The sequence below is a fragment of the Rissa tridactyla genome, chromosome 20 (genome assembly GCF_028500815.1).
Source record: "Rissa tridactyla isolate bRisTri1 chromosome 20, bRisTri1.patW.cur.20221130, whole genome shotgun sequence".
NCBI classification, from domain to species: Eukaryota; Metazoa; Chordata; class Aves; order Charadriiformes; family Laridae; genus Rissa; species Rissa tridactyla.
In genome coordinates this window covers 3,602,194-3,624,252 of record NC_071485.1, presented here as the reverse complement: position 1 = coordinate 3,624,252, position 22,059 = coordinate 3,602,194, and the positions used below count along the sequence as shown (strand labels likewise).

Below are 22,059 nucleotides of genomic sequence, written 5' to 3'. Positions count from 1 at the left end.
CAGGGATTGCTAGCCACAGTCAAGGCTTGGGGACAGCTGGGACCCCCAGTAGAGGAAGGGCACCTCTCCCCTGTGTGGGTGCCCAAGCAGTGCAGGGCCAGCAAGGGACAGAGCGCAGGCAGTGCAGGAGGAGAAGGCCTGGGGGTGGCTGCCTGCAAGCATGACAGCCATGAGAGGGGCAGTCCCTGGTGACATGCAGTCGCTGGAGCAGGACATGGCTCCCGGAGGGCTCAGCTGAGGTGGAGACAGTGGAGACAGGCAGTGGAGGAAGATGAGAGAAGGAGAGGCCAGGATGAGCTCAGAGAAGAGAGGTGGCAAGAAGTGACCCACAGGAGTGCCCGCACCTGATGGCGCTAGGTGGCATGTTTGAGAGAGCAGAACAAGGGAGAGACAGAGAGGGAGAGAGCGATGAGCCAGAGCTGCCCAGGCGGTGCCACAATGCAGGACTGTGGCAGCACACAGCCCTGTCCCCGCCCAGTGTGCTCACTCCTCCGCAGCACACACTGCAGCTGGCCCCGGCTGCGTCCCCACACCCAGGCACGCTGCGGCTGGGACCCAGCCTGGCTGCACCACCACAGCCAGACAGGCAGGACTCTGTGAGCTCCCAGCCACCGCTCAGCTCACACAGCCAGAGGCACCTCTCACTGGCACATCAGGATAAGGAACGTGTGTCTACCCCACCTGGAGAGGTTCTGAGAAGGCAGTATAGCAGGGCCAAGCTTCCTGCAGCATAAGCCCCGGTGAAGAGGCCACATCTGTTGTCAACACCTTGTGCCCACTGAGTTCCCAGCAGGCCACTGGTGCACTGTGGTCAGGCAAGATATCGGCCCTGATCTGTCTGCATGGACTCTGCCCCCAGGGCCCACCTGCAGAGTCCCTGCCAGAAGCTGGGACTCACCATTCATCTGGGACGGCGAGAGGGAGTAGTCTCTGTCCGTGTAGCGCCAGCTGCCCTTCAGGCTGCGGCTCTGCCGGCCGGAGCCCTCCAGCGTGTTGATAATCTCGCTGCGGTCGATGTTCCTCAGCGCTGTGTACAGACTCTCGACTGCAGGGGGAAACCAGCGTCAGCAAACTGGTCACTGGGGGAACACAGCCATGCCCCAGACCCCCTCCAGGCAGGCAGGTGGGCACGAACCGGTGGTGTAAAGCCAGTCAGGGACACCTGAGCACACACATGCTGCTCTGCGCAGCCAGCCCTGCCACCTCCATGCCTCTAACAGGGCACTGCAGATACTCACTCTTGACACTCTTGCCCTCACGGCTGACCCAGAGGTTGAGTAAGGCTATGCTCTGCTCCAGTAGGGAGTTGGGGTTCTCCACACGTATCCTGTTGATGTCATCCACCCCAAACTGCAGCTCACGTGCCAGCTCTGGAGGAGACACCACATCTGAGTATCGCACCCTCCGGTGCCCATCACCAACTCCTGAGCCAAAAAGGCTAGGCGTGTTGTGAAGGGCTCAGCCGGACCCGGAACAGTCCCCCATGTCACATACAACTGAACATGGCAGAACATGCAGGAGCAGGAGCTGGGACGGGGTAGAGGTTGAAGCGCCTCTGCCCAGGCTGGCTGTGACCAGCGTAGCAGCGTCTCACACTAAGGAGAAGCGCGGGAGCTGCCGTTGGGTGCGTGGCTGCGACAACAGGGATGAGCCTCCACAAACAGCAGCGATATGTACAATTCGGAACAAAACCCCAGCCTGGCATCTGTGCGTGTGTGTGTGAATGCACATACAGCTGCAAGAAGGTTCATTTCAGTGCCATGGCATGCTCGGTTTAACAGAAGGTCTGGCAGGCAAGGCCAGCCTGCAGAGGGGCTAGCGCAGAGGGCATGCATAGCTACTGCATCAGGGCCCAGCTCCCTGGGCAGTGTAAAACACATTCACTCCACCCTGCGGCCTGTTTCCAGACTTCCTAAGAGTCGGCTTTCCAAGGAGCGTTGTGCATCCTCAGAGCCGTCAGGTGTGGACTCACCGGCCCAGCTGAGGCCCAGCTGTTCTGCTATGTCTACCATCTTCTGGTCTGCCTTGTCTGTGCTGCTCAGAGAGCCTGGAGGAGACAAGAGGGTCACAGTTTCAGTTGCGTGGGGCCCTGCACCAGGGTTGGGAGGGGAAAGGGGTGCTGGCTGCAGGGGTCTCGCAGCCCCGTAGGCACGGCACTGCCCTGCAGGCAGGATCAAGGAACCCCCCAGGGAAAGGGAAGCTGCCACGAGCGCAAGTACGACAGGGTCAGCCCAGCCTTTCCACTGTGCTTGGGCACTCCAAGTGCAGGTGGTGAGAGTGCTTGGACAGTCCCAGCAGGCTGCGTACCGAAACTGGTCTCACTTAGGATGCTGTATCGCTCCCGCAGAGACAACGGCGTCAGTGTCCTCCTCCGCTCCTCACTGCCGCTTCCCTGTGAGAGTGGGGAAAAATCAAAGGGTCACCAGCTTGAAAAGAGGGCAGCTGCTCTGCCCTGGCACCACTGCTTCTCCCGCAGCCCCAGAGTGATATGGCATGGCCATGTAGAGCAGCCGAGGAAGAAAAGCTGCCAGCGAGTGATGCCTCCTGCACCTGGGGGAGGGATGGGCCCCCACTACCCCCTCCCAGAGGTGCCAGAGACCCGGCACTGACCTTAGTGCAGGGTGGTATGCTGATGTTCAGGTGGCAGAGCACATGCTGGAGGTCCTCATACTTCATGGCCTTGCGCAAGAAAGACAGGGAGCCACTGGCTTCCCGGCTGCTGTCCCGAACCTGAGCACCGAGAGCCCGGTTAGGTGGCCTGGCACAGGGCAGGCACAGGGGCCCAGCTGCAGACCAGCCCTACACCCTGCCATTACCTTGATGGGGATGGCGAGACGATTCTCCCGGAAGGACTGGAAGAGGAAGGTGCGGGGCTGAGTGGCCTTCTTGACAGGCACCAGGTTCCCTGAGAGCTCGACATGCAATGGCATCCCCTCCACCACCTGGCAGGGAGCAGAAAACAGGATCAAACCCTCTGCAGAGCTGCTTCCCCTGCCCCAGGACAGGGCAAGTGACCCCGACTCTCCTCCCTGGGCCAGGGCCAGGCCGCTCCACTGGCATCAGTCTCCCCTCTCCCTGCTGGCCCCCACACATGCTGCTAGGGACAAACCTCAATGTCCCTGCTGCGAGCCACCTCAGTGAAGTTTTCATGCTGCTCTAAAGTCTTGTCAATCTTGTCATCAGTCATGCAGTAGCAGCGCAGCCGGCCTTCCCGTGAATCATTCATCTTGGCAAACACCACGAATTTGGCCATGTAGGGCACAGCCGTCAGCTCCTTGTACAACATCGTGGCGAAGTGCACGGCCTCGGCTGTGCGCGGGCAGTCGGCCAGCCAGAACCTGCAGGAGGGATGGGTCGGGGCACTGCCGGGCAGGTTCCCCAGTGGCACCAGGAGAGCTGCCCCCCTCCCCGACAGCAAACTGCACTGCAGAGGGTGCCCCAGGACCTCTGGGTAGAAGAGGACCCCCATCCGTGATGGGGACCCACCCAAGCACAGAGAATGGCCCCTTCGCTCTGCACGCCCAGTTGGCATAAGCGTTCCCTGACGCATGCCAAGGCAGCATGGGGGGCTCAAGGCTGGAGGCAACTGCCCCACATGTGGGAACGGGGCAGCGTCACAGTGAGCACAGGGGCGGGAGGCTCCTCCTGGCACAGGCTGGCCCCCAAGAGCCCCCAGGGAGCAGCAGATGTCCCCAAATGAGCACGTGCTCGCCCAGGCCTCACCTGGCGGACACGTTGGTGGTAAAGTTAGCACACTCGTTTTCATAGACCAACTTTGTGGTGCCTGTTATGTCTTCCCACTGGGCTTGGTCTGTCCCTCCTGCAGCAGAGAACAAGGGTGAGTATGCTGCCTTTCCATAAACCTGGGGTCTGCATCCCCCCAGCACCTGCTCTCTCCACCACCATAACCTGTCCTTAGCTCCCAGGAGCTGCAGCCCACCAAGGTGACCCAGCCTGCCCCCACCGGAGAGCACGCTTGCCTGCCTGGCAAGGGCTGGCAGCCTCACCGATCACACTGCAGAGCAGGCGCAGGCTGGTGGTGTCACCCTCGCCACTGTCTCGGGGATTGTCCTTCCAGGATGGTGGCAGTGGGATGCGGAGGCCGATGGGGCGGTGGAACTTCCTCCGGCGCGGCTCCACCGTGACAATGGGGCTGAAGGTTGCCTGGTTCCCCAGCAGCTTGGTCACCAACTCATCGGGCACGGGCTGCGCCTGCGGGTGGCACAAGCAGGGGCGTCAGGGCCAGTGGCCCCCTGGCTGGGGGGGCCCGTTGGCCCAGCCCAGACTGGGCCCGTTGCTGACCCCCGGGCTGGGCTTTCGAGGGCTCACCTGCAGGGCCAGCCTCACTCCCTTGGTGACGGCGGTGTCTGGGAAAGTGGCCTGTACCATGGGCACCAGTGTGCTTTTCAAACATCCTCCCTCCGGGCCAATCTGATCACAGTCCTGGCAAATCCGGGACATGACCACGAAGTAGAGAGGGAAGTCGGTGGTGATGATGCGGCAGACCCTCTTCTTCTCCAGCTCCTCCAGGCTCTCCAGCTCTGCAAGGGCAGCACAGCCACCAATGCTCACACACCAAGCCCGCTGCTGTCAAGCACCATGCCACGTTCAGCCCCATCCCACCCTCCAGACCTCTGGGGAGCCGCATGGCGCTGAGCCCCCCCTGCCTGTCATGCTCACCCTCATCCATGCCGTTGAGCAGCTGGTCCATGTAGCTCTCCTCATAGCGGTTGCGGTGCTCCTTCCAGACAGAGCCGTTCTCGTTGCGCAACACCACCAGCTCGCGGTCTCCGCGCCCATATGAGGCAAAGTGCGGGATTTCCACAATGACGGGGCTGCAGACAGCAGAGGAAGGGTGCTTTCACCCACATGCTGCCGCTGGGACACACAGGCAGCAAGGTGGCCCTGGGCAGAACACCTCCCCATGCTGTACAGCCGCCGGAGGAGGAAGGCAGGACTGCTCACTCCCCTCTCTCTGTGAAACGGGGCTCTGTGCGCGGCAGGACCATACTGGTCAGGGCTTTTCCTACTGCAGCACAGCCACTGCTCCATTACGCTGGAGAAACCCACCCCAGAAACGTGCTGTACCTGGCCAGAGGTGGGATGTCTCCTGCACCAGACCCCCAGAAGCAGAGATGGACGTAAGTCTTGCCGCAGCTGGCAGAGACTCCAGAGGAGCACGGATCCATCCCTAGTCCTGAGGGATGGCCACGGTGCCAGCGGTCCCATCTGCTCTGTCCCCAGCTGTGCTCACCTGAGGAACTGGGCGCCAGCGGGCCCCAGGGCAATGATCCGGCTGGCCAGACCCTCCTCCTCAGCCAGCGATGGGGGTGCAGGCAGCTTTTGGGGCTTCACCAGGCGGCAGGTGATGCGGGTCGGCGCTGCGCAGGCACGGGGCGGGATGACCACGCGCAGTCCATGGTGCCGGCTGCCCCGCATGGAGCCGCCACGGGCATCCACCATGAAGCTGACCAGGAACCTGGAGCGGGCAGAGGCAGGGGCAGGTGGGCACCTTGCAACCAGCTTACAAGCAGAGCGTGCATGTGCTGCACGGGCTGGGCACTCACCCTGTGTGCACGGGGCTGGCCACCGGGCTGATGTTATCTGATGTCTCAGTGGCGGGGCTGCTGGGGATCAGGGAGTCCTCATCGAACTCCTTGGAGGGCTGTGTAAAGCATGGAAGACCCTACATGGGCACAGCGGCCTATTTGGAGGTGCTAAGCCTGCCTACTCCTCCACAGCCTCGCAACCCTCCCTGGGCAATCCCATACCACCAGGTTGATCCCCACCACCCACCCCACGTCTTGGTTCTGTGGTGACAGGGGTCTCCCCTTGGCAGGGAATGCCTGGCGCCTGGGGGGGCCATGGCAGGCTGTGTCTCACGCTCACCTCCTGTGGGGACACCGAGGGTGCATGCAGCAGGCTGACTTGCTCAGCTTCTGTCTCCACAGGTCCTACCTGCTCAGTCTCCTCTGCTCTGGTCACCACAGTCTCAGGTGGGACACAGGGGACCTGCAGGACCGCTGGAGACTCCATCCTGGCAAGAGAGGGCAGTGACAGCCACTGAAGTGCCAGGCCAGGGCCCCTCAGCCCCCAGCCATCCCCAAAGAGTCCCGGGACCACTGGACAAAGGCAAACTCAGCAGCGGACCCGTGTCCTGGTACAGGAACAACACCAACTATCTTTGCCTGCTACGCTAGCCAGTGGGGGCTCAATGATCCATTCCTTGGCCAGAGATGTCCCTGCCCTGCTGGGATCCCTGTCCAGCACTAGTCTGGTCCAGTCCCCTGTCCCCTCTCCCTCCCCATCATCCAGTGCCTCTTACGTTTGCTCCAGTGTCGTTGTGGTCATAAACTCTAGCATCTCCCTCTTGCCCTCCTGGTCCCTGGAATCAAGTGTCCTGGGCTTTGGTGCAATCAGCTCCTCCTCTGAAAGTGAGAGTTGGCTCAGCATGTGGAGGCAGAAGGACAAGGGCACACAGACGTCCAAGACCTTGCCCCCACCCCTCCTCAGGGCTGGAGCCAGGGCCCACCTCTGCTCCCACTGTTCCCTACACACACTCATCCCCTGGGTCTCAGCTGGCCACGGAGCGGCTTTGCCCTCTGCCAGACGGGGTCTGCTGGCAGGCGCAAGACCCGTGCCGCGGGTCAGTGGGACAGGCGCTTCGGCTGATAGCCGACCCCTTTCCCACAGCACCAAGCACAGAGCAGAGCCTGACAGGGATACCCTGCCGTTGGATGCCGGGACAGGAGAGTAGGCAACGCTGCGGACATGGGAAGGATGCCCTAACACTGCAGAGTGCATCCGCACCCCGCCTTGGAGGCACAAGCCCAGCCAGCACTGCCTGCTGGCCCAATTAACGCCCTCTAAGGAGTTCACCAGGGTTCGGCTCTTGCCAATGCCCTAAGGGAGAGAGTCCAGCACCTCCCAAAGCAGGGAGAGAGCCCCAGTGATGGGGAGGGGACTGTAGCAGCACGGAGATGCTAGAGCACTCAGGTTCATCCCTGGCCTGTCCAGGACGGCACAGGGCGGTTGTGGAGGGGCACCGGAGTCTGTCACAAAAACAGGCTCTTCTGCCTACTGGGGACAGGGCCTGGGGCCCACAGGGAGCCAGGGCTCCCCCGCAGTGGGGGGATGGCCCCGTTCATGCAGCCACACCACAACAAGCAGCACGGACACAGATGGGCAGGGCGCGATGGCAGGGCCTGCGCTGGGTAGCACCAGCCCAGAGCAAGGTTCAGCAGATGGATGTGGCGTGCGGATGGTTAGTGGCCATGGGGTGAAATGGGCCATTGAGCTGGGGCAGGGGGACACATTTCATACCCATTACTGTGACATGAGCAGTGCCTGCAAAGTAAGAAGAGGCAAAGGTGAGGTCTTGGTGGGAGGGAGCAGGAGCGGACCAGCTGCAGCCGGGCTGGGAGCTGGTACCACCCCGTGGAGCAGGGCACAGTGGGGGGCTCTGCATGCCAAGGGCTCTCTGCACACTGTCCCTGGGGGACCATAGAGAGGTTCAGGCACATCCCTCCTGCACAGCGCAGGGAAGCACCTGAGCCAAGAGGTGGCATGCCAGGAGTCTGGTGGGCTCCCCGCGTCCTCTCCGCAAGACCACCGCGGGGCCACAGATCCCCCCCACCCTGGCCAGCAGGAATGCCAGTGCCCATCCCCGGGGCTGCTGCCTGCCACACTGGCCCAGCCAGCAGATCTCTGTTTGGGGCCCTCACCTTCGTCCTCCGACACGTCCAGAATCTCGTCTACAGTCTCCGGGAAGCTCATGCGGTGCTTGTCACCGACTGACTGTGGGAGCAGAGCAGAGTCAGAGGAGGTGACTTCGCTGTGCAGCCCCCACAGCCCCCTCTTCACGCCCAGGCTCAGCTGCCTCTGCCTCAGGCTGCCCGGCTGCGCCCTCTGGACCTTTGCCCGGCTGCTCCCAGCCCCAGCCCTCCTCCACAGGGTCCCGTCCCAGTCCCCAGGGGCTCACCGGGATGTCAGTTTCCTCTGTGACAATCTTGAGCACATCTGTGACGGAGATGTAGCCAAGCCGCTTTGCAATGGCCAGAGGAGTGGTGCCATTCTGTGCGGGGAGGAAGGACGGGGTCAGCAGCAGCCATGGGGAAGCCCAGGCAGGTGCCAGAGCTTGCCATGGGGCAAGGAGGTGCAGGCGAGCGCCGTACTCACTGTGCTGATCTCATTGGGAGAGGCACCGTGCTTCAGCAGCAGTGTCACGACGTCTGTGTGTCCCTGCTGCGCCGCTTGGTGCAGAGGGGTGTATCCCAGCTGCAAGGGAGGACAGAGGGTGCTGCCATCGGTTCTGGGAGTCTGCTGACCCAGAAATGCCCCAGACTTCACACTGTGCTTCATGCCTGGCGCACGAGGGGCAGCTCCCTCCTTTCCAGGGTAAGCAAAGGGTTCTGCAGAACCCAGCACTTGCTCGGGGCTGTAGCTAGACTACAGCAGCCTCCAGCCATGGAGACAGGAGGGCTTGGAGCTATGTGGAGCAGGGTGGGGAGAAGTGGAAGCAGGGAGGGAGGCTAAGCGTTCCCCAGCAACCTGCATGCTGTTGCCCAGGGCAGAAGGGTTCTTGGAGCACAGGACATGTCTGTACCTTAGTCTTGGCATTGACATCAGCCTGATGCTGCAGCAAAAACTTCACCAGCTTGATGTTCCCATAGTGGCTGGCCACATGCAGCGGGGTATAGCCCATCTGAAAGACAAGATCAGGTCTCAGTCCGCCCTCAGCGGTGCTTCCTGCCCTTCTGGGTTGGGTATGCTCATCTCATGGGCAAGCTTCTATAGATGAAGGATGGGACATGTGTATGGGTGCTGCCTGAGAGCCCAGGACCCGAGCAGAGGGCACGCTGCCGATGACACCAGGTCGTGCCCAGGGGTATAGGGGTGACCTGTGGGAGCAGGCAAGAATCATCCCTCCAGGGAGGTAGGGGGAAGGGGGGGAAGGGACCCCAAGACACAGACAAGATGTGCCTGCAAGAGGGCAGACTCTTGCACAAAGAACAAGAAAAGCAATGCTCCTCCTGGAGTGGGCCCAGAGGTAGTTCCCCTACACATTTTTCACCACAGCCGTGGTTAATGCACTACTTTACCCTGGTTGTTGCGTCCACCGTGACTCCGTGTTTCACCAGAACATCAGCAACCAGCACATGCCCCTCTTGGGCCACGAGATGGAGAGGAGTCAGGCCACTCTGCAAACAGAGGAGGTCTCAGTACAGTGGCAATGCCACCGCTGCAGCTCTACCAGCAGAGACTCTAAGTCAGGTCTCCAACCTGGCAAATTGACTGGCACTGTGCCGTTGGCCAGCACACTGCTGCCCAAATGCAGGGAGGCACTGGGGCCTGGACTACTACCCTGTCTGCTACTCCCTGCTGGGGTGTTCGCTTCCAGCCTGGCAGGATGCACTGGGACCACTTACCTTGTTGCCTAGGTCACCATTGGCTTGTTTGGAGAACAGCAGTGCCACCATGTCCGCATGCCCTTCCTGGGAAGCCAGGTGTAGTGGGGTGACTCCCTGCACAGACTCCGCGTTTGCAGAAGCCCCGTACTGCAGCAAGCTGCTGGCCACCTCCATCTGGTTTTGCTTGGCAGCGATGTGCAGGGGGGTGTACCCATTCTGCGGGGAGAGAGGCTCGTTGCAGTGCTCAGCCCCCGCTGAGCAGACCAGCAGGGACAGAAGGTGCCACCTTGCCTCCCCAGGCCAGGCCTGCCCTTCCTAGTTGCCTCCAGAGCTCAGGGATGCGGGCTCACACCCAAACCATCTCCCTGACAGCAACTAGCCCAGATGCTGAGGCCAAATCCCTCTTCCAGCCAAGACAGGGGTTTCAAAGACCACCTGCTTCAGGTTTGACTGGGATCAGCTGTCCTGGAGCTTTCCACACATGAATTGCTACAGCAGCATTCAGCCACCTGGAGCTGTGAGAGGCCAGGGCAGACAGACGCCTCCCAGAACGTGTCTGGCTGAGGTGTGGGGAAAAACTAGCAATATGCAGGATTAGTATTCATGCAGAGACTGCAGGGCCTTGCGCACTGCCTTTGCCGCCACACTGCAGGAGTGAAGCAGCTGGCAGACAGGCTGTGCCCAGGGTGACGCGCAGGCTGTCGGTGACGCAGACCGACGGGGGACTGGCGCCGGTACCGGCTGCTCCCGACGCCTGCGCAGCGAGTCTGCGGGCAGCCTGCGCCGGGGGAGCAGGAACCGCCAGATGGGGAGGGCCAGCACCAGCAGCCACTTGTCTGTTCTGAGGATGCAGCTTCTGCAAACAACGTGAAAACCAAGGCTGCTGGTCTGCTCTCTGTGGGGGACGCTCCCTGTGCTCAGGCAGAGCGGGGCGACTCTCATGAGCTCGTGGGTTTTCTGACTCACTGCTTCCCAGCTGCATGCAAACATTCATGTGTGGTTTCCCAAACTGCCAGACCACAGCGCTGCTCAGCAGGGCTTGCCATGGAAACACATCCCCCAGCAACAGCCACAAAGCTGCCAGCAGGGACTATCCTGACACAGGCTGGCTGCGGGAACAGGACGCCCGGCACCCCTGCCTGCCCCGTGTGCTGCTGCCAGGCACAGGCGGGCATGAGCAGCAGGCATGGAGAGCGGCTGGTGGTGATCAGTCCCTTGTACACTCCCAGGGTTGAGGTACAATGCTGGCCCCAGGCTGGCACACACTGGCCACAGGATACATCCCCACATCCCCAGGGACACACGGTCCAGCATTACCCAGGCTGAGCTGTGCGGGGAGCTCCCCTTGGGAAGCAGCAGCTTGACGATCTCCAGGTTGTTGTGGTGGACAGCCACGTGCAGTGGGGTCAGGCCGTTCTGGGGAAGGGCAGAGGGCACAGACAGGTGAGACAGAGCCTCTCCCCGCACCACATGCCACACCACTCTTCCCTCTATCACAGGAGCAGCACTCACCTTCCCTGCTGCATTGGGGTGAGCGTCACGTGCCAGCAGCAGCTCTGCCACATCCACCTTCCCGTACTTGGCTGCAACGTGGAGAGGGGTAAATCCTTTCTGAGGAGAAAGGCAGCCCATCACAGGGTGCACAGGGATGAGGAGGAGCGCACTGGCACATGCGCAGAAAGGGATGCTGTGGCATGGGAGGAGGTTGCCCTCCTGTGACAGGGACACTGAGCTGCCAGCCTGCCCAGCCTCAGCCCAGCCAGGTCATGCCTTCAGTGGTGGTGGCCACAGCAGCTTACCTTGGTCATGCAGGTCTGTGAGGCCCCCTTCTCCAACAGGGCCAGGGCTGTGTCCACATGCCCCTCTCTGGCGGTGATGTGCAGGGGCGTGTGCCCCGCTGTTGTGGCCAGGTTGGAGTTGGCGTTGTTCTCCAGCAGGAGTTTGGCCATGGCAGTATGGCCGATGCGTGCAGCACAGTGCAGAGGAGTCTGGTCATCCTGCGAGGGAGGCAGAGGAGCTGTTTTGGCAGATGTGGACCAGTCCCTTGCTTGCCATGCTGAAGGAACCCCAGCCCTGCTCCTGCTGTTGCACAGCCCCTGGCAGACCAGGAGGTGGACTATCCCACAAGTTCTCTGTACTTACCTTGGCCTTGGCATTGACTTTGGCTTTGTTCTGCAGCAGGTACTTTGCCACATCCGTGTGCCCAGCTCTGGCTGCCATGTGTAGGGGCGTCTCTACTTTCTGCACCAAGGACAGGATAAATTGGTGAGGCCGTAGGAGGGGATACGCCTTCCTGCAGTCGTTCCTCTGGTCTGAGCACAGGAGAGCAGTGCCCACAACCTTTTCTGGCCCCTACCAGAGCCTCCTGCCAGCACAAAGCAGGGGGCACCAGGGATTGCTCAGGAGAGCAGGACTCGGGCAACCCCCACCTCCTGTTGGACCCCACCGTGATGAGTTCTCACAGCCCCAGCCAGGGTGGGACTCACCACATTGGACACATTTGGAGAGGCTCCACGCTGCAGCAGGGTCTTGACGATGGGCAGATGCCCCATGAAGGCGGCCACATGCAGGGGGGTCAGGCCGGACTGTGGAGAGAAAGGGGCCAGGGCTTGGGGACTGGGGCTGATGGCCTTGCCAACATCTCTTCCTGCTCCCTCCTCCTCCCCAGGGGCAGAGAGGCAAACTCTGGGTCCCCAGCCCAGCCTCAGCACCCTGGTAGGTGAGATGGGGGGAACACGGAGAGCTGCTGCCTCCCCTGCAGTCCCCCTGCCCTGTAGGGAGACGCTGCCAGGCTCAGCAGGTCCTGAGCTGCAAAGAGCCCTAAGCCGCAATGAAGAAAGTGTCTGGGGACCAGACAAGGCACTAGGGCCACCATCCCCTGCAGCGCTGCCTGCTCCGCACAGGAGAGCTGGGGCTGCGCTGCAGCCCACCTACCTCCGTGACGGCATCGATGGAAGCACCCGTCTTCAGCAGCAGCTCCATCACCCGGATGTGGTTCTTCTTGCAGGCGATATGGAGGGGTGTGAAGCCATTCTGCAGACAGACAGATGGACAGTCATTTGAGAGAACTCTCCCTCTCCCCCACCCCATCCCTGCCTGCCCCTCCTCACTCACCAGGGCTCGGGAGTTGGGCTTGGCCCCCTTCTCCACCAGCAGCTTGGCCACCCGGTGGTGCCCGCAGTGTGCGGCCACGTGCAGCGGCGTTAGGTGGTCCAGGGTGATGTCGTCGATCTCGGCGCTGTACTGCAGGAGCAGGCGTACACAGTCCAGGTGGTCGCCCTGTGCTGCCATGTGGATCGGCGACAAGCCGTTCTGCAACCATGGAGCAGGGCCTCAGGGCTGGGCCAGGAGGGGACCAGGCATCCCAGCCAGCCCCTGCCTCACTGCCCTGGCCACAGCTCTGGGGCAGAAGAGACGGCATGTTCCCCAGGGTGCTACCAGAAAGGAGCTCCGAAATCCCTCACCAAGACTTATAGCTGAGCAGAGGGCAGGGCCTGAAGAGCTGCTGCCATGGGGCAGGCTGTGTCCAGGCCATCCCCTTCTCAGGGCTGGTCCCTTGGAAGCATGCAGCCCTCAGGCAAAGGGCTCCAGCTAGGGCCAAGGAGGAGGTCAGGAAGCTCCTTGCCCCTTGGCAGGCCAAAAACTCAGCCCCAGCCCAGCCACGGGTGGCATCCAGCAACTGTGCACAGCTTGTTACACCCCTGTGCTGCCCTGGGACCTGGCACCAAGCACAACCCCACAGAGTCCCACGGGTACCTTGGTTTTGGCTTGAATGGGAGCCCCGTGGTCCAGCAGGATCTCTGCAATTCGCACGTGTCCATTGCGAGCTGCACAGTGGAGAGGGGTCAGCTCGTCCTGGGGACAGAGAAAGGTTCAAGGGCTCGTCATGGGCAAGAAAAGGCAGGGCTCCCCTCAGGCAGGAAAGTAACAGGGACTTTGGACTTATTTTGGCAAAATAAAGCAAAACTGAGCCTGCCCCCGGCCCCCAGGGCACACCCACTGTAGCCATGCAGCCTCCTCTCACCTCTACATGCAGCAGCAAAAAACCCAGTCCATCCCCTTAGTGCACCAGGGACCTTCCCTCATGCACCCAGCAAGATGTTCACAAGGCATGCACTGGGCAGTGCTCCCTGGACGTAAGGAGCTCGGGGAAGGAGATGACCTGTATACTTGCTGGTGATTCAGAAGCAGTCTCACCTTGGTCCTCGTCTCTATCTGGGCCCCACGGTCCAGCAGCAGCCGTACCATGATGATGTTGCCCCGACGGGAGGCTATGTGCAGTGGAGTGATCCCATTCTGAGAGAAGGAACAGCAGTCTTTTAGAGGGAGCAACCCCTTCTCTTTCCTCCACGGGGCTGCAAGGAGACATGGGGCGAACAAAGGACAGAGGGCAGGGAAGAGCTAAATCCCTGCCCAGGGACAGTGCGGGGGAACAGCTTGTTTCACATGGCTGGGAGAGAGGGTGAGCGCCTGCTCCTGCCTGCAGCTAAAGGCTGTGGAGAGAAGCTGCACCCAAGGGACTGGAAGAGGCATGCGAACTGCAGGGGCTATAAGCTCTGCCCTACAGTGACAGCACCAGCTTTCCCTCAGCCTGGACACAAGGTTCCCAAGAGCTTGCATCCGACATCAGATGCACGGCTGCATCCGACAGAGGGGAGACATAGCAGAAAAGGCTGGTTATTAATGGCAGCTCCCCAGACATACATCATTGTGGTACCTTCTGCACGGCACCTACATGGAAAGGAGGCACAGCCGGCTCCTCTGGTGCTGCAGCAGTACCAGTCCCAGCAGACGTCCCACTTTGCACTCACCTGGGGTGTGAAGTTAACACTGGCTCCACGGTTCAGCAGTAATTGGGCCACACTGAGATTCTCATAGTGGGCTGCAATGTGCAAGGGGGTAAATCCAGTCTAGGAGAAAGAAGGAGGGATCAGCCCAGCCAGACACATGCTCCCTGCTGAAATGATGGATAAATACAGCATACCAAGCTGCTGTTCTCCCTGGGGATGTGGGAAAGCTCCCAGAGACAGGATGGGAAAGCCACACACCTTGGAGAGGACATCAGCATTGGGGTCATTCTGCAGCAGCACAGCAGCTGTGCGAGTGTCATCGTTGCGGGCTGCAATGTGCAGGGCAGGCAGGCGGACCTTACCCTTTGTCCCATAGTTGATAAGGTGAGCAACCACGTTCTCATGCCCTTGTTGCAGAGCCACAGCAAGTGGCGTGAAGCCATCCTGCCACGGAGAGGTGGGTGAGACGGGGAGAGCCGAGGAGCCATGGCAGCCCCTGGCACACCCAACAGCAGCCCCAACAAGCAGGGCCCTGGGGTCCTCCCCAAGGAACTCACCTCTGTGGCTACATTCTGGTTGGCTCCATTTTCCAGCAAGAACTTGACAACTTCCAGGTGGTTTTCCTGCGCTGCCATGTAGAGGGGTGTGAAGCCTTTCTGCAAACACAAGGCCATGCACATCAACACAACTCTTCCTCGAGTTTCTCAAGCTCCTTGCAGACCTACACCCCATCAACGCCCACACTCACAGCTCATTGGACTGGGGCAAATGCATACACAGTGTGGGTGGGAAAAAGGAAAAAACTGGCAATGATGGAACAATCACAGGGAGCTGGAGTCCAAGGCTCCCCACATCCAGAAAGAACCAGAGGAATGCTTCACAACAGTCAGTCCAGGAGACACTGCCTTCCACTCACTGCCACTGTTGTCCCTTGCTTCAGGGACGTTTCTCCCATCAGCCAAAAGCTGAAGAGCTTGCAGCCCCACCAGGCCCAAGAAAGAAGGAGGCACAGCGTGCAGAGCTGCAGGGGTCGCTGGAGACCTCATGGCTGTGCCAGGGAGGCATCGGCCACGAGTCCTGCCAGGATGAGTTCAGCGTGCTTGTGTGTGCTGCCACAGACTCCCTCAGCAGAGAGACCAAGCTGGTCTCCCAATATCCCTCAAGACTCCCTCCCCAACACTCACACACTCGTCTTCTTTCAGGATTCTGGCAGAGCAGTCCTTGCCCCTGAACAGGACTAGAGACGAACTGTAAAGGGCTGCTGAAGCGTCCGTGCTGGGCACAACTCCCACCATGAGGACACCACCATCGAGCGTGCTGGGTGCTTTTCCCACCCCAGCCCAGGTCACTCTACCTGTGACTGCGCATTGACGTTGGCCCCGTAGTTCACTAGTTCCCGGACCACGTCCTGTTGTCCAGCCAGGGCAGCAATGTGCAGGGCTGTGTTTCCCTTCTGAAAGACACCACAGGGCAGCGCTCAGGAGCTGGAGCAGCCACAGCGCTGGGAAAGATGGGCCTGACATGTGCTAACACACGTGCAAACAGCAGCTGGCCAGGGGAAGCCTGGGGGCCAGGCAGCCCTTGCTCCATGCCCCATCCCTGCTACGGAGCAGGCAGCTACCCTTCTCGTTTGCTGGCCAGGGAAGAGAGTGATTTCATCTCTCCCATGAAGTTACTGGCAGCAAAAGCTGTGTGCACTGTCAGGCTCTGTGTATCTCCAGCACCAGGAGACGAGGAGGGGAGGGAGGATGGGGGAGCTGAGCTGGCAATCTTCAGGCAAAACTGCAGTGTGCGCCCTGGAAGCCAAGGCACCCCAGCAGAGCTAAGGGATGATAAGCAGGATGGAAAATGCAGACACGGGCTCTTCCAACTTGTGCCTTTGGGTGGTGTGGCAGAATGCCAGGCTCTGCTCCGCGCCCTGAGCGCTGCCAGAGCAGTGGGGAGGTGGGAAGCCAGGCCCCCTCCTGCTCTCACAGCCCTTCAGATGGTGCTGGAGGCTGCTCATTTGTCAGCCCTGCTCGCTTGCGCATTGTCTCTCTTGTCACTGAGCAAGAACCACACCCCGCCGCGGTGATGCAAGGACAGAATGATATGTTATTTACGGAGCACCAGAGCTCTCCGGGCTTGCGACAACGGTACCAAGACCATCTCAGTGTTGCAGCACACAGGGCTGACCGGAGCTGGCAGCCAGTGCCAGCAGGGGATGCGAGCACAGACAGCGCTAGCACGTGTTGTGGCTTCTGTTACTCCCCTCTTGAGCTCACAGTGGCCCCCGTTGCCCACATGGGGAAGAGGCATGGGTAGAGAGGAACCTCCCACCCACTTGGAGGTTCCCAGCACGGCTTCCACTGGGCTGAAATCAGAGCCACGTCTCCAGGCCCAGCCCAGCAGCACCACTACCAGCACAGCCCTTCCAGTGGCTGAAAGCAAACAGCATGATTCACCGCTCAGCTACTGCTGGCGTGTCTGCCAGCAATGGCAGGGTGAGGCGTTGTGACTAATGTGACCAGAATCCCTTGTCCTCACCTTGGTCGTTGTCTCCAAAACGATCTCCTTGTGCAGCAGCTCCACCACCATTTTCACATGGCCCTCCTTGGAGGCCAGGTGCAAGGCATTCAGCCCATTCTGGAGGGAGAAAAGGTGGGAGAGGGGCATTAGTCACCTGCTGGGGCTGGGGCTCTCCAGGGAACCCCCTACTCTGAGCTCCTGTTCAGACACAACTGTGGGCACTTGGCCCACGCTGGAGAAAGTGCAGGTTGGTGGGAGCAGGAGCCCTCACCTCGCCCCCGAGCCCTGTGCTGGCACCCAGCACGACCAGCCATGGTTATCTCCACGCTGCCAGGGCAACCGCGTGCTGAATGCTAAGCTGCTGACTAACGCTGGAGGTTTCTCACGAGCAAAACATGCAGCCCCTGTAGATGATTTCCTACGGGTGGGTGGCAATACAGCTCAGCGTGTGTGTTTGATGCCACAGGCACCGTTTCAGTCCTCCCTGCCCATGGTACATCCCTGATGTCAACTCCCATCTTTGCTCAGGTGACTTTCCTTGGGGTGTCCCTCCCTGCGATTGCCTGTCCGCAGCCTGGCTTTCCAAACCTAAAGCACGGAGCAGAGCTTTGTGTATGGCCCAGATTGAGGATGGACCAGAGCTCCTGTGTAAGTGCGCATACAAACATTAAACTTTAACATTTACACAGGCAGAAGTGCAGTGAGTGAAAGAAGCTCTGCCTGGGACAATGATTTTATCAAGCAGCAGCCGAATTTAATTCACACCAGTTCAGGAGCTTCCTCCTGGCTTCGCAGACTGCCCACCAACAGCCCCATCCTGCAGCCTATGCTCAGCAGAGGGTCAGCTTTGCTCCCTCGGAGTTTAGCTGCAGCAAAGGGTGCAGAGAAAGTGTTGGCTGTGCCACTGCTACGCTCCACCAGCTCCAGGAACCTCCTGAACAACTGAAGTGAATTCTCAGGAATATCTCTGCGTGTGCCCCAGTTTAGCTCGCCTTTTTCCTATACGTGGAACTTGTGCTCCAGGAGCAAAGGGCTGCCCAGTGCCCTTTTAGCATCTCTGGGCTGTCAGAAGGAGGTATCAGGCCAGTCAGCGCCCCAGAGGCTGCTAAAACAGCTTCTGCTCCATTATTTCTGACACTCTCTTCTGCTTCCCAGATGTCAACAAAAGGGCTGGGATATTTGCTGGCAAAGAGGTGAAATACTTGCAGGCGATTTCAGATGTCACTTTTTCCCCATAAGGCAAACTTCCCGTGTCCCTCACTTCTCCCAGGTGGATGCACTATGTTTACTCATCCCTACGCAATGCTGTCGCGCGGCAGAGCCGCCAGCTCCCTGGGAGCACACAGTCCTGCCCAAGTACTCCACCTCCCAACCATCTGCTTCGGCTCCTGTAGAGTACTGGAAGGTCACGTCACAGAATTGCTTCATCCCTACCTGAATATAGGTAGGGGAGCAGAAAATTCCCAGGGAGGCTCCAGTTCCAGCCCTCAGTACTCCTTTTATGCTTAGAACAGCTTGAAGACTGTTACCGTACTGGAAAAAGGTTTTCCACCCTCTCTCAAAGCACTGGCTATCCAGGATCACAGTCAGACTCACAGATTCTTTTGCTCAACTCTGATTACACCACAAAGAGCAAAATCCTAAAAACCCACAGGCTTCTTCAGCATACCAACTCTGAAGTCTCCTAGAGCCTCAAGCACAAAAGGCCTGCTTCCAAGGGAAAATGAAGCGAGAATTCTGCAACACCCACAGAAGAGAGCCACCGAAAAGAAATGCTCCCCAACCACTGAGCCATCACCTCGGTCAAGCCCAGCTTCTCTGACTAAGACACACCTACACGACTCCATGCAGATGGTCACTGACACCTTCATCTTCGTGACCTCCCAAGTTGGATATGGCCACAGACACACGCGCTTTTTCCCAGTTAGACTCACAAAACAAACGCCTGCAGTGCAAGACCACAGATGCTCGGTTCCTCTCCTCAGCACATATGCCCTTCTACACAGGGGATTCATAAATAACCTTTTGAATGCTAAAAACCTGTGAGGAATCATTATTCTCTGGCCTTACAGCAATAAGCACAATGTTTGCAGAAGATCATTTCCCAGCGGCCCATCGATATTTCTGCTGCTGGAACAATGCGGGCTGTTTTGCGCATTTCCCTTGGCTTGACAGCTCCTCTGACCCAAAACTGCCACAGGATGTGCTTAATTTGAAAGGTGCTGTATTCTCCTCACTAAGTGCCGCAAATGCTTCCCAAAAATCCCAGTCACTGGCTGTCAATGTCACTGACAAACGCAGCCCAGAAAACACAAAAGGCGGACTTTGCACTTCGCCTGTACCAAAGCGGGACCTGGCCCTGGCTTGCCCATCAGGACTGTGAGTGGCCACCCCAACAGAGACCTGCCGGCTAGCACAGCGCTGTTCCCTGCTAGTGAGGGTCCTGGCAGCAAGGCGCGCTCATCTCAGGCCTCCGGCTCCTCATGGATGAGATGGGAGCATGCAGGAATTCAAAACACGAGAGAGGTGAATGATGAAGACAGCGATGCAGATGGCAGCAATGAAGGCGATGAAATCGGCGGGATGAAGATCAGATGGCATGTCAAGGTCTCTGCACTTCAGTAAGAATACAGGGCCTGTGGGATAGGTCTGACCACATATATCCCTCTTTATTCTATACAGGACATGTGAGGTTGGACCTTTCCCACAGGTCTGATATTCCTCAGAAGGAAACCCCAAAGTGCCATCTAACCTCAGGGAGATGGCAGGAACCAGCGCAAAGATGTCACTGAAAGAAGTGCCTCATACGTCGACTTGCTTTCCCAGAGGCCTGTAAGGGAGCGGCGGGTGCATTAAACACCTATTTGTCTCTGCTCATTCGTAGGTAAGCGTTCGGAAGCAGGAGCAGCATGACTCATTCACTTCCAGCGACTGGCCTGCTGCTGTGGCTCAATTACAGGGGCTTCTGCTCCCCCAGGAGAGACTACAGGAGCAGCAGTTGGGTTTAATGACTGGGCCAAATTCTGAAATGAAGCACAGCAACTTGGCAGATCCTGCCAGGTGCAAACACGCGATCTGCTCAGTGCCGAGCACAGGCCAAGTCCTGCAGCCCAGTGCTGAGAGCATGCTGCATGGCCTCTCCTCTTCTCAAACCCTGTGCATCTCCAAAATGGTTATGGGGTCAGAGCCTCTAAGCCACCAACAGGACCCTATGGAAAAGCTCATCTTCAAAGGACTCTGAAACTGAAAATCTTCTACCTCTTCTCCCTGCAAGACCCCTCTGATCTAAATCCCATATGTCCCCGCACAGCCCCAGGACAGAAATCTGTGAGAGTATCTGGATGCTCATTATGAATTAATAATGCAGATAATACAGTGATGAACAAAACGAGCATCTCCTGAGCTTTCCCCAAACCCCATCTAGTGTCCCAGAAAGGAGAATGCAAGCTGCAGTGTGCCCCAGGGGTCTGCAGAAGCCCAGCATCCCTGCATGGTACCATCACTAAGAAAAGAAAAGGAGACGGTGACATTTCCTGGGGGAACCTGTCTGCAGTAACTGCACGGGCCACTGCAGTGCACAAATCAGTAGGTCTGAACTACGCTTGGTTTGGGGACTTGATGCTGAACCAGGTGAACATAGATTTGTGCTACCTGCCGAGTCAGCCCCCGCAGCATCACTTTGCTCTGGAACGCAGCTGACGGTTCGGTTGCTGTGCCCCCTGCTCCGCCCAAGCCCCCAGAGTCTCTCCCTACAGCACCTACCCCAATTCAGGCTGAGCCACTTGCATTTGGCAGCTACACAGATACAAAATGTTCTGTCGCTTATGTGCAAACAGTTCCTCTGCGCCTGCAGCTCTCCTTTCCTGGGACAGACCTGTCTGCGTTGGGCTGGGAGGGGCTCCACCTGCCCAACACCTCCCAACCCACCAAGACTGGCATTTTGCAAACATCCCCTGCTTTATTAAACTGCAGCTTCTGGGAATCTAAAGCCTGAGCACTGCAGGCGAGGGGAATATCCCCAAGAGTGATTCCTGCGACAACCCAGCCACTGTGCTCCACTCTTCACAGTTACTTATCTGCTCTGCCCTCTGATAAGCGGCTGAGCCCCTCCCAGGTGTCCCAGTTGCTTGTCACCCTACAGGAGCCTCAGATCTCCCTCTCTGCTTACACCTTAATGCCCTTTGCTACGCTCCAGCCGGTACTGCCAGGCTCCCCAGGTCTTTATGGCTATTGCTGCCCTCCCTGCCCCAAAGACACTCGGTCCAGATCTGCCTTCTGGTCAGCCGCTTTCCTCCCCAGCACAGGACCAGTTTCCACCCAGCTCAGCTGCGGAAGCCTCCCCAGCAAGGGGCAGCTCTCAGGCTGGTCTGCCCTGCGTGGCCTCTCCCTGAGCCCAGTTCTGGTCAGAAGCCCCTGTGCCAGCAGCCTGGAGCCTGGCAAGTGGGTGGTGCAGATGAGAGCAGGATGGGATCTGCCAGCACATTCACCTCTGCACCCCAGGGATCCCCCACCACACCGGTGGTTGCGGCTCCATGCTCTGTGCACCCAGCCCTGAGCCCTCCACACCTCTGCGCACCCAACCCAGCCCTCCACAGCTCCGGAGACACATGCCTGGAGACTGCACAGTGCCTTTGCAGAGCAGATCGTCCCCAGGAAATCACCTACGCGCAGCAGAGTTGCTGCTGCCCTCCACCACGCCGGGCACCTCTTTTGTCTCACCCCCTCGACGCTTCATCAGGAGCCAGGCACATCAGGCGTGGGAGGGGAGCAGGGTCAGGACAGGCAGCCTCTCCCACGAAGTTTTTGAACTTCCTCTGGCAGGCAAGTTATTACCAGCCAACTTACACCCTGCTCCATGGCAGGTAGGACTGTGGGATCAGGGCAGGTGCTCCCAATCGGATACGCAGAGCAGTGCAAGCAAGCAGACATGGGGAACCTCCATCCTATGGGAGCAGCGTACGGAAGGGGAGCAGTGACTGTCGCTGGGCCTGGGGGAGCCACCGCGTGGCACATTTTCACATGAACTAGAGGTGGTACCAGAAGCCCTGCGGATTTCACCTACCTGGTTGCAGGTGTTAATATCTACCCCATTCCTGAGGTGATCCAAGGCTTTGTCCAGATTCCCGGATCTTGCAGCTCTCAAGAAACTGGTTGCAGCGTCGGCCTTGGGGAAAAAAAGAAAAAGCATGAGACTGAGTCCCCCTGTTCTCCCCCATCACCAGCACAGGGTCAGCTCTTTACTCGGTTGCAGAGAACATGACTACAGAGACCAGGCAGAAAAGGCAGAGGCTAGGCAGGTCAAGGTGGGAACTGCTGGGACAGACCAAGGTGCCCCAAATTAGACAGGAAGA

At 59.2% G+C, this 22,059-nt stretch overlaps 1 protein-coding gene across 8 annotated transcripts in view; it reads right to left on the bottom strand.

Moving 5' to 3' along the window:
* ANK1 (ankyrin 1) overlaps window positions 1-22,059 on the bottom strand; it is a 41,581-nt gene that overhangs the window by 8,549 nt on the left and 10,973 nt on the right. For 7 of the 8 annotated variants that reach the window (XM_054224885.1, XM_054224889.1, XM_054224892.1 and 4 more), the window contains 37 exons: window positions 21,771-21,872; window positions 16,727-16,825; window positions 15,555-15,653; window positions 14,758-14,856; window positions 14,459-14,644; window positions 14,222-14,320; window positions 13,608-13,706; window positions 13,167-13,265; window positions 12,525-12,722; window positions 12,345-12,443; window positions 11,897-11,995; window positions 11,553-11,651; window positions 11,210-11,407; window positions 10,923-11,021; window positions 10,728-10,826; window positions 9,429-9,626; window positions 9,102-9,200; window positions 8,606-8,704; window positions 8,179-8,277; window positions 7,982-8,074; window positions 7,725-7,797; window positions 7,324-7,347; window positions 6,326-6,428; window positions 5,890-6,037; window positions 5,568-5,665; window positions 5,255-5,479; window positions 4,681-4,835; window positions 4,330-4,541; window positions 4,008-4,212; window positions 3,724-3,820; window positions 3,110-3,338; window positions 2,817-2,942; window positions 2,611-2,730; window positions 2,308-2,392; window positions 1,973-2,047; window positions 1,239-1,370; window positions 899-1,045 (listed from right to left, as the gene is read on the bottom strand). In XM_054224885.1, coding sequence (XP_054080860.1) covers window positions 899-1,045; window positions 1,239-1,370; window positions 1,973-2,047; window positions 2,308-2,392; window positions 2,611-2,730; window positions 2,817-2,942; window positions 3,110-3,338; window positions 3,724-3,820; window positions 4,008-4,212; window positions 4,330-4,541; window positions 4,681-4,835; window positions 5,255-5,479; window positions 5,568-5,665; window positions 5,890-6,037; window positions 6,326-6,428; window positions 7,324-7,347; window positions 7,725-7,797; window positions 7,982-8,074; window positions 8,179-8,277; window positions 8,606-8,704; window positions 9,102-9,200; window positions 9,429-9,626; window positions 10,728-10,826; window positions 10,923-11,021; window positions 11,210-11,407; window positions 11,553-11,651; window positions 11,897-11,995; window positions 12,345-12,443; window positions 12,525-12,722; window positions 13,167-13,265; window positions 13,608-13,706; window positions 14,222-14,320; window positions 14,459-14,644; window positions 14,758-14,856; window positions 15,555-15,653; window positions 16,727-16,825; window positions 21,771-21,872 — 4,615 coding nt within the window. The remainder of the gene's footprint in view (window positions 1-898; window positions 1,046-1,238; window positions 1,371-1,972; window positions 2,048-2,307; window positions 2,393-2,610; window positions 2,731-2,816; window positions 2,943-3,109; window positions 3,339-3,723; window positions 3,821-4,007; window positions 4,213-4,329; window positions 4,542-4,680; window positions 4,836-5,254; window positions 5,480-5,567; window positions 5,666-5,889; window positions 6,038-6,325; window positions 6,429-7,323; window positions 7,348-7,724; window positions 7,798-7,981; window positions 8,075-8,178; window positions 8,278-8,605; window positions 8,705-9,101; window positions 9,201-9,428; window positions 9,627-10,727; window positions 10,827-10,922; window positions 11,022-11,209; window positions 11,408-11,552; window positions 11,652-11,896; window positions 11,996-12,344; window positions 12,444-12,524; window positions 12,723-13,166; window positions 13,266-13,607; window positions 13,707-14,221; window positions 14,321-14,458; window positions 14,645-14,757; window positions 14,857-15,554; window positions 15,654-16,726; window positions 16,826-21,770; window positions 21,873-22,059) is intronic. The other variant, XM_054224887.1, reaches the window with a different exon arrangement.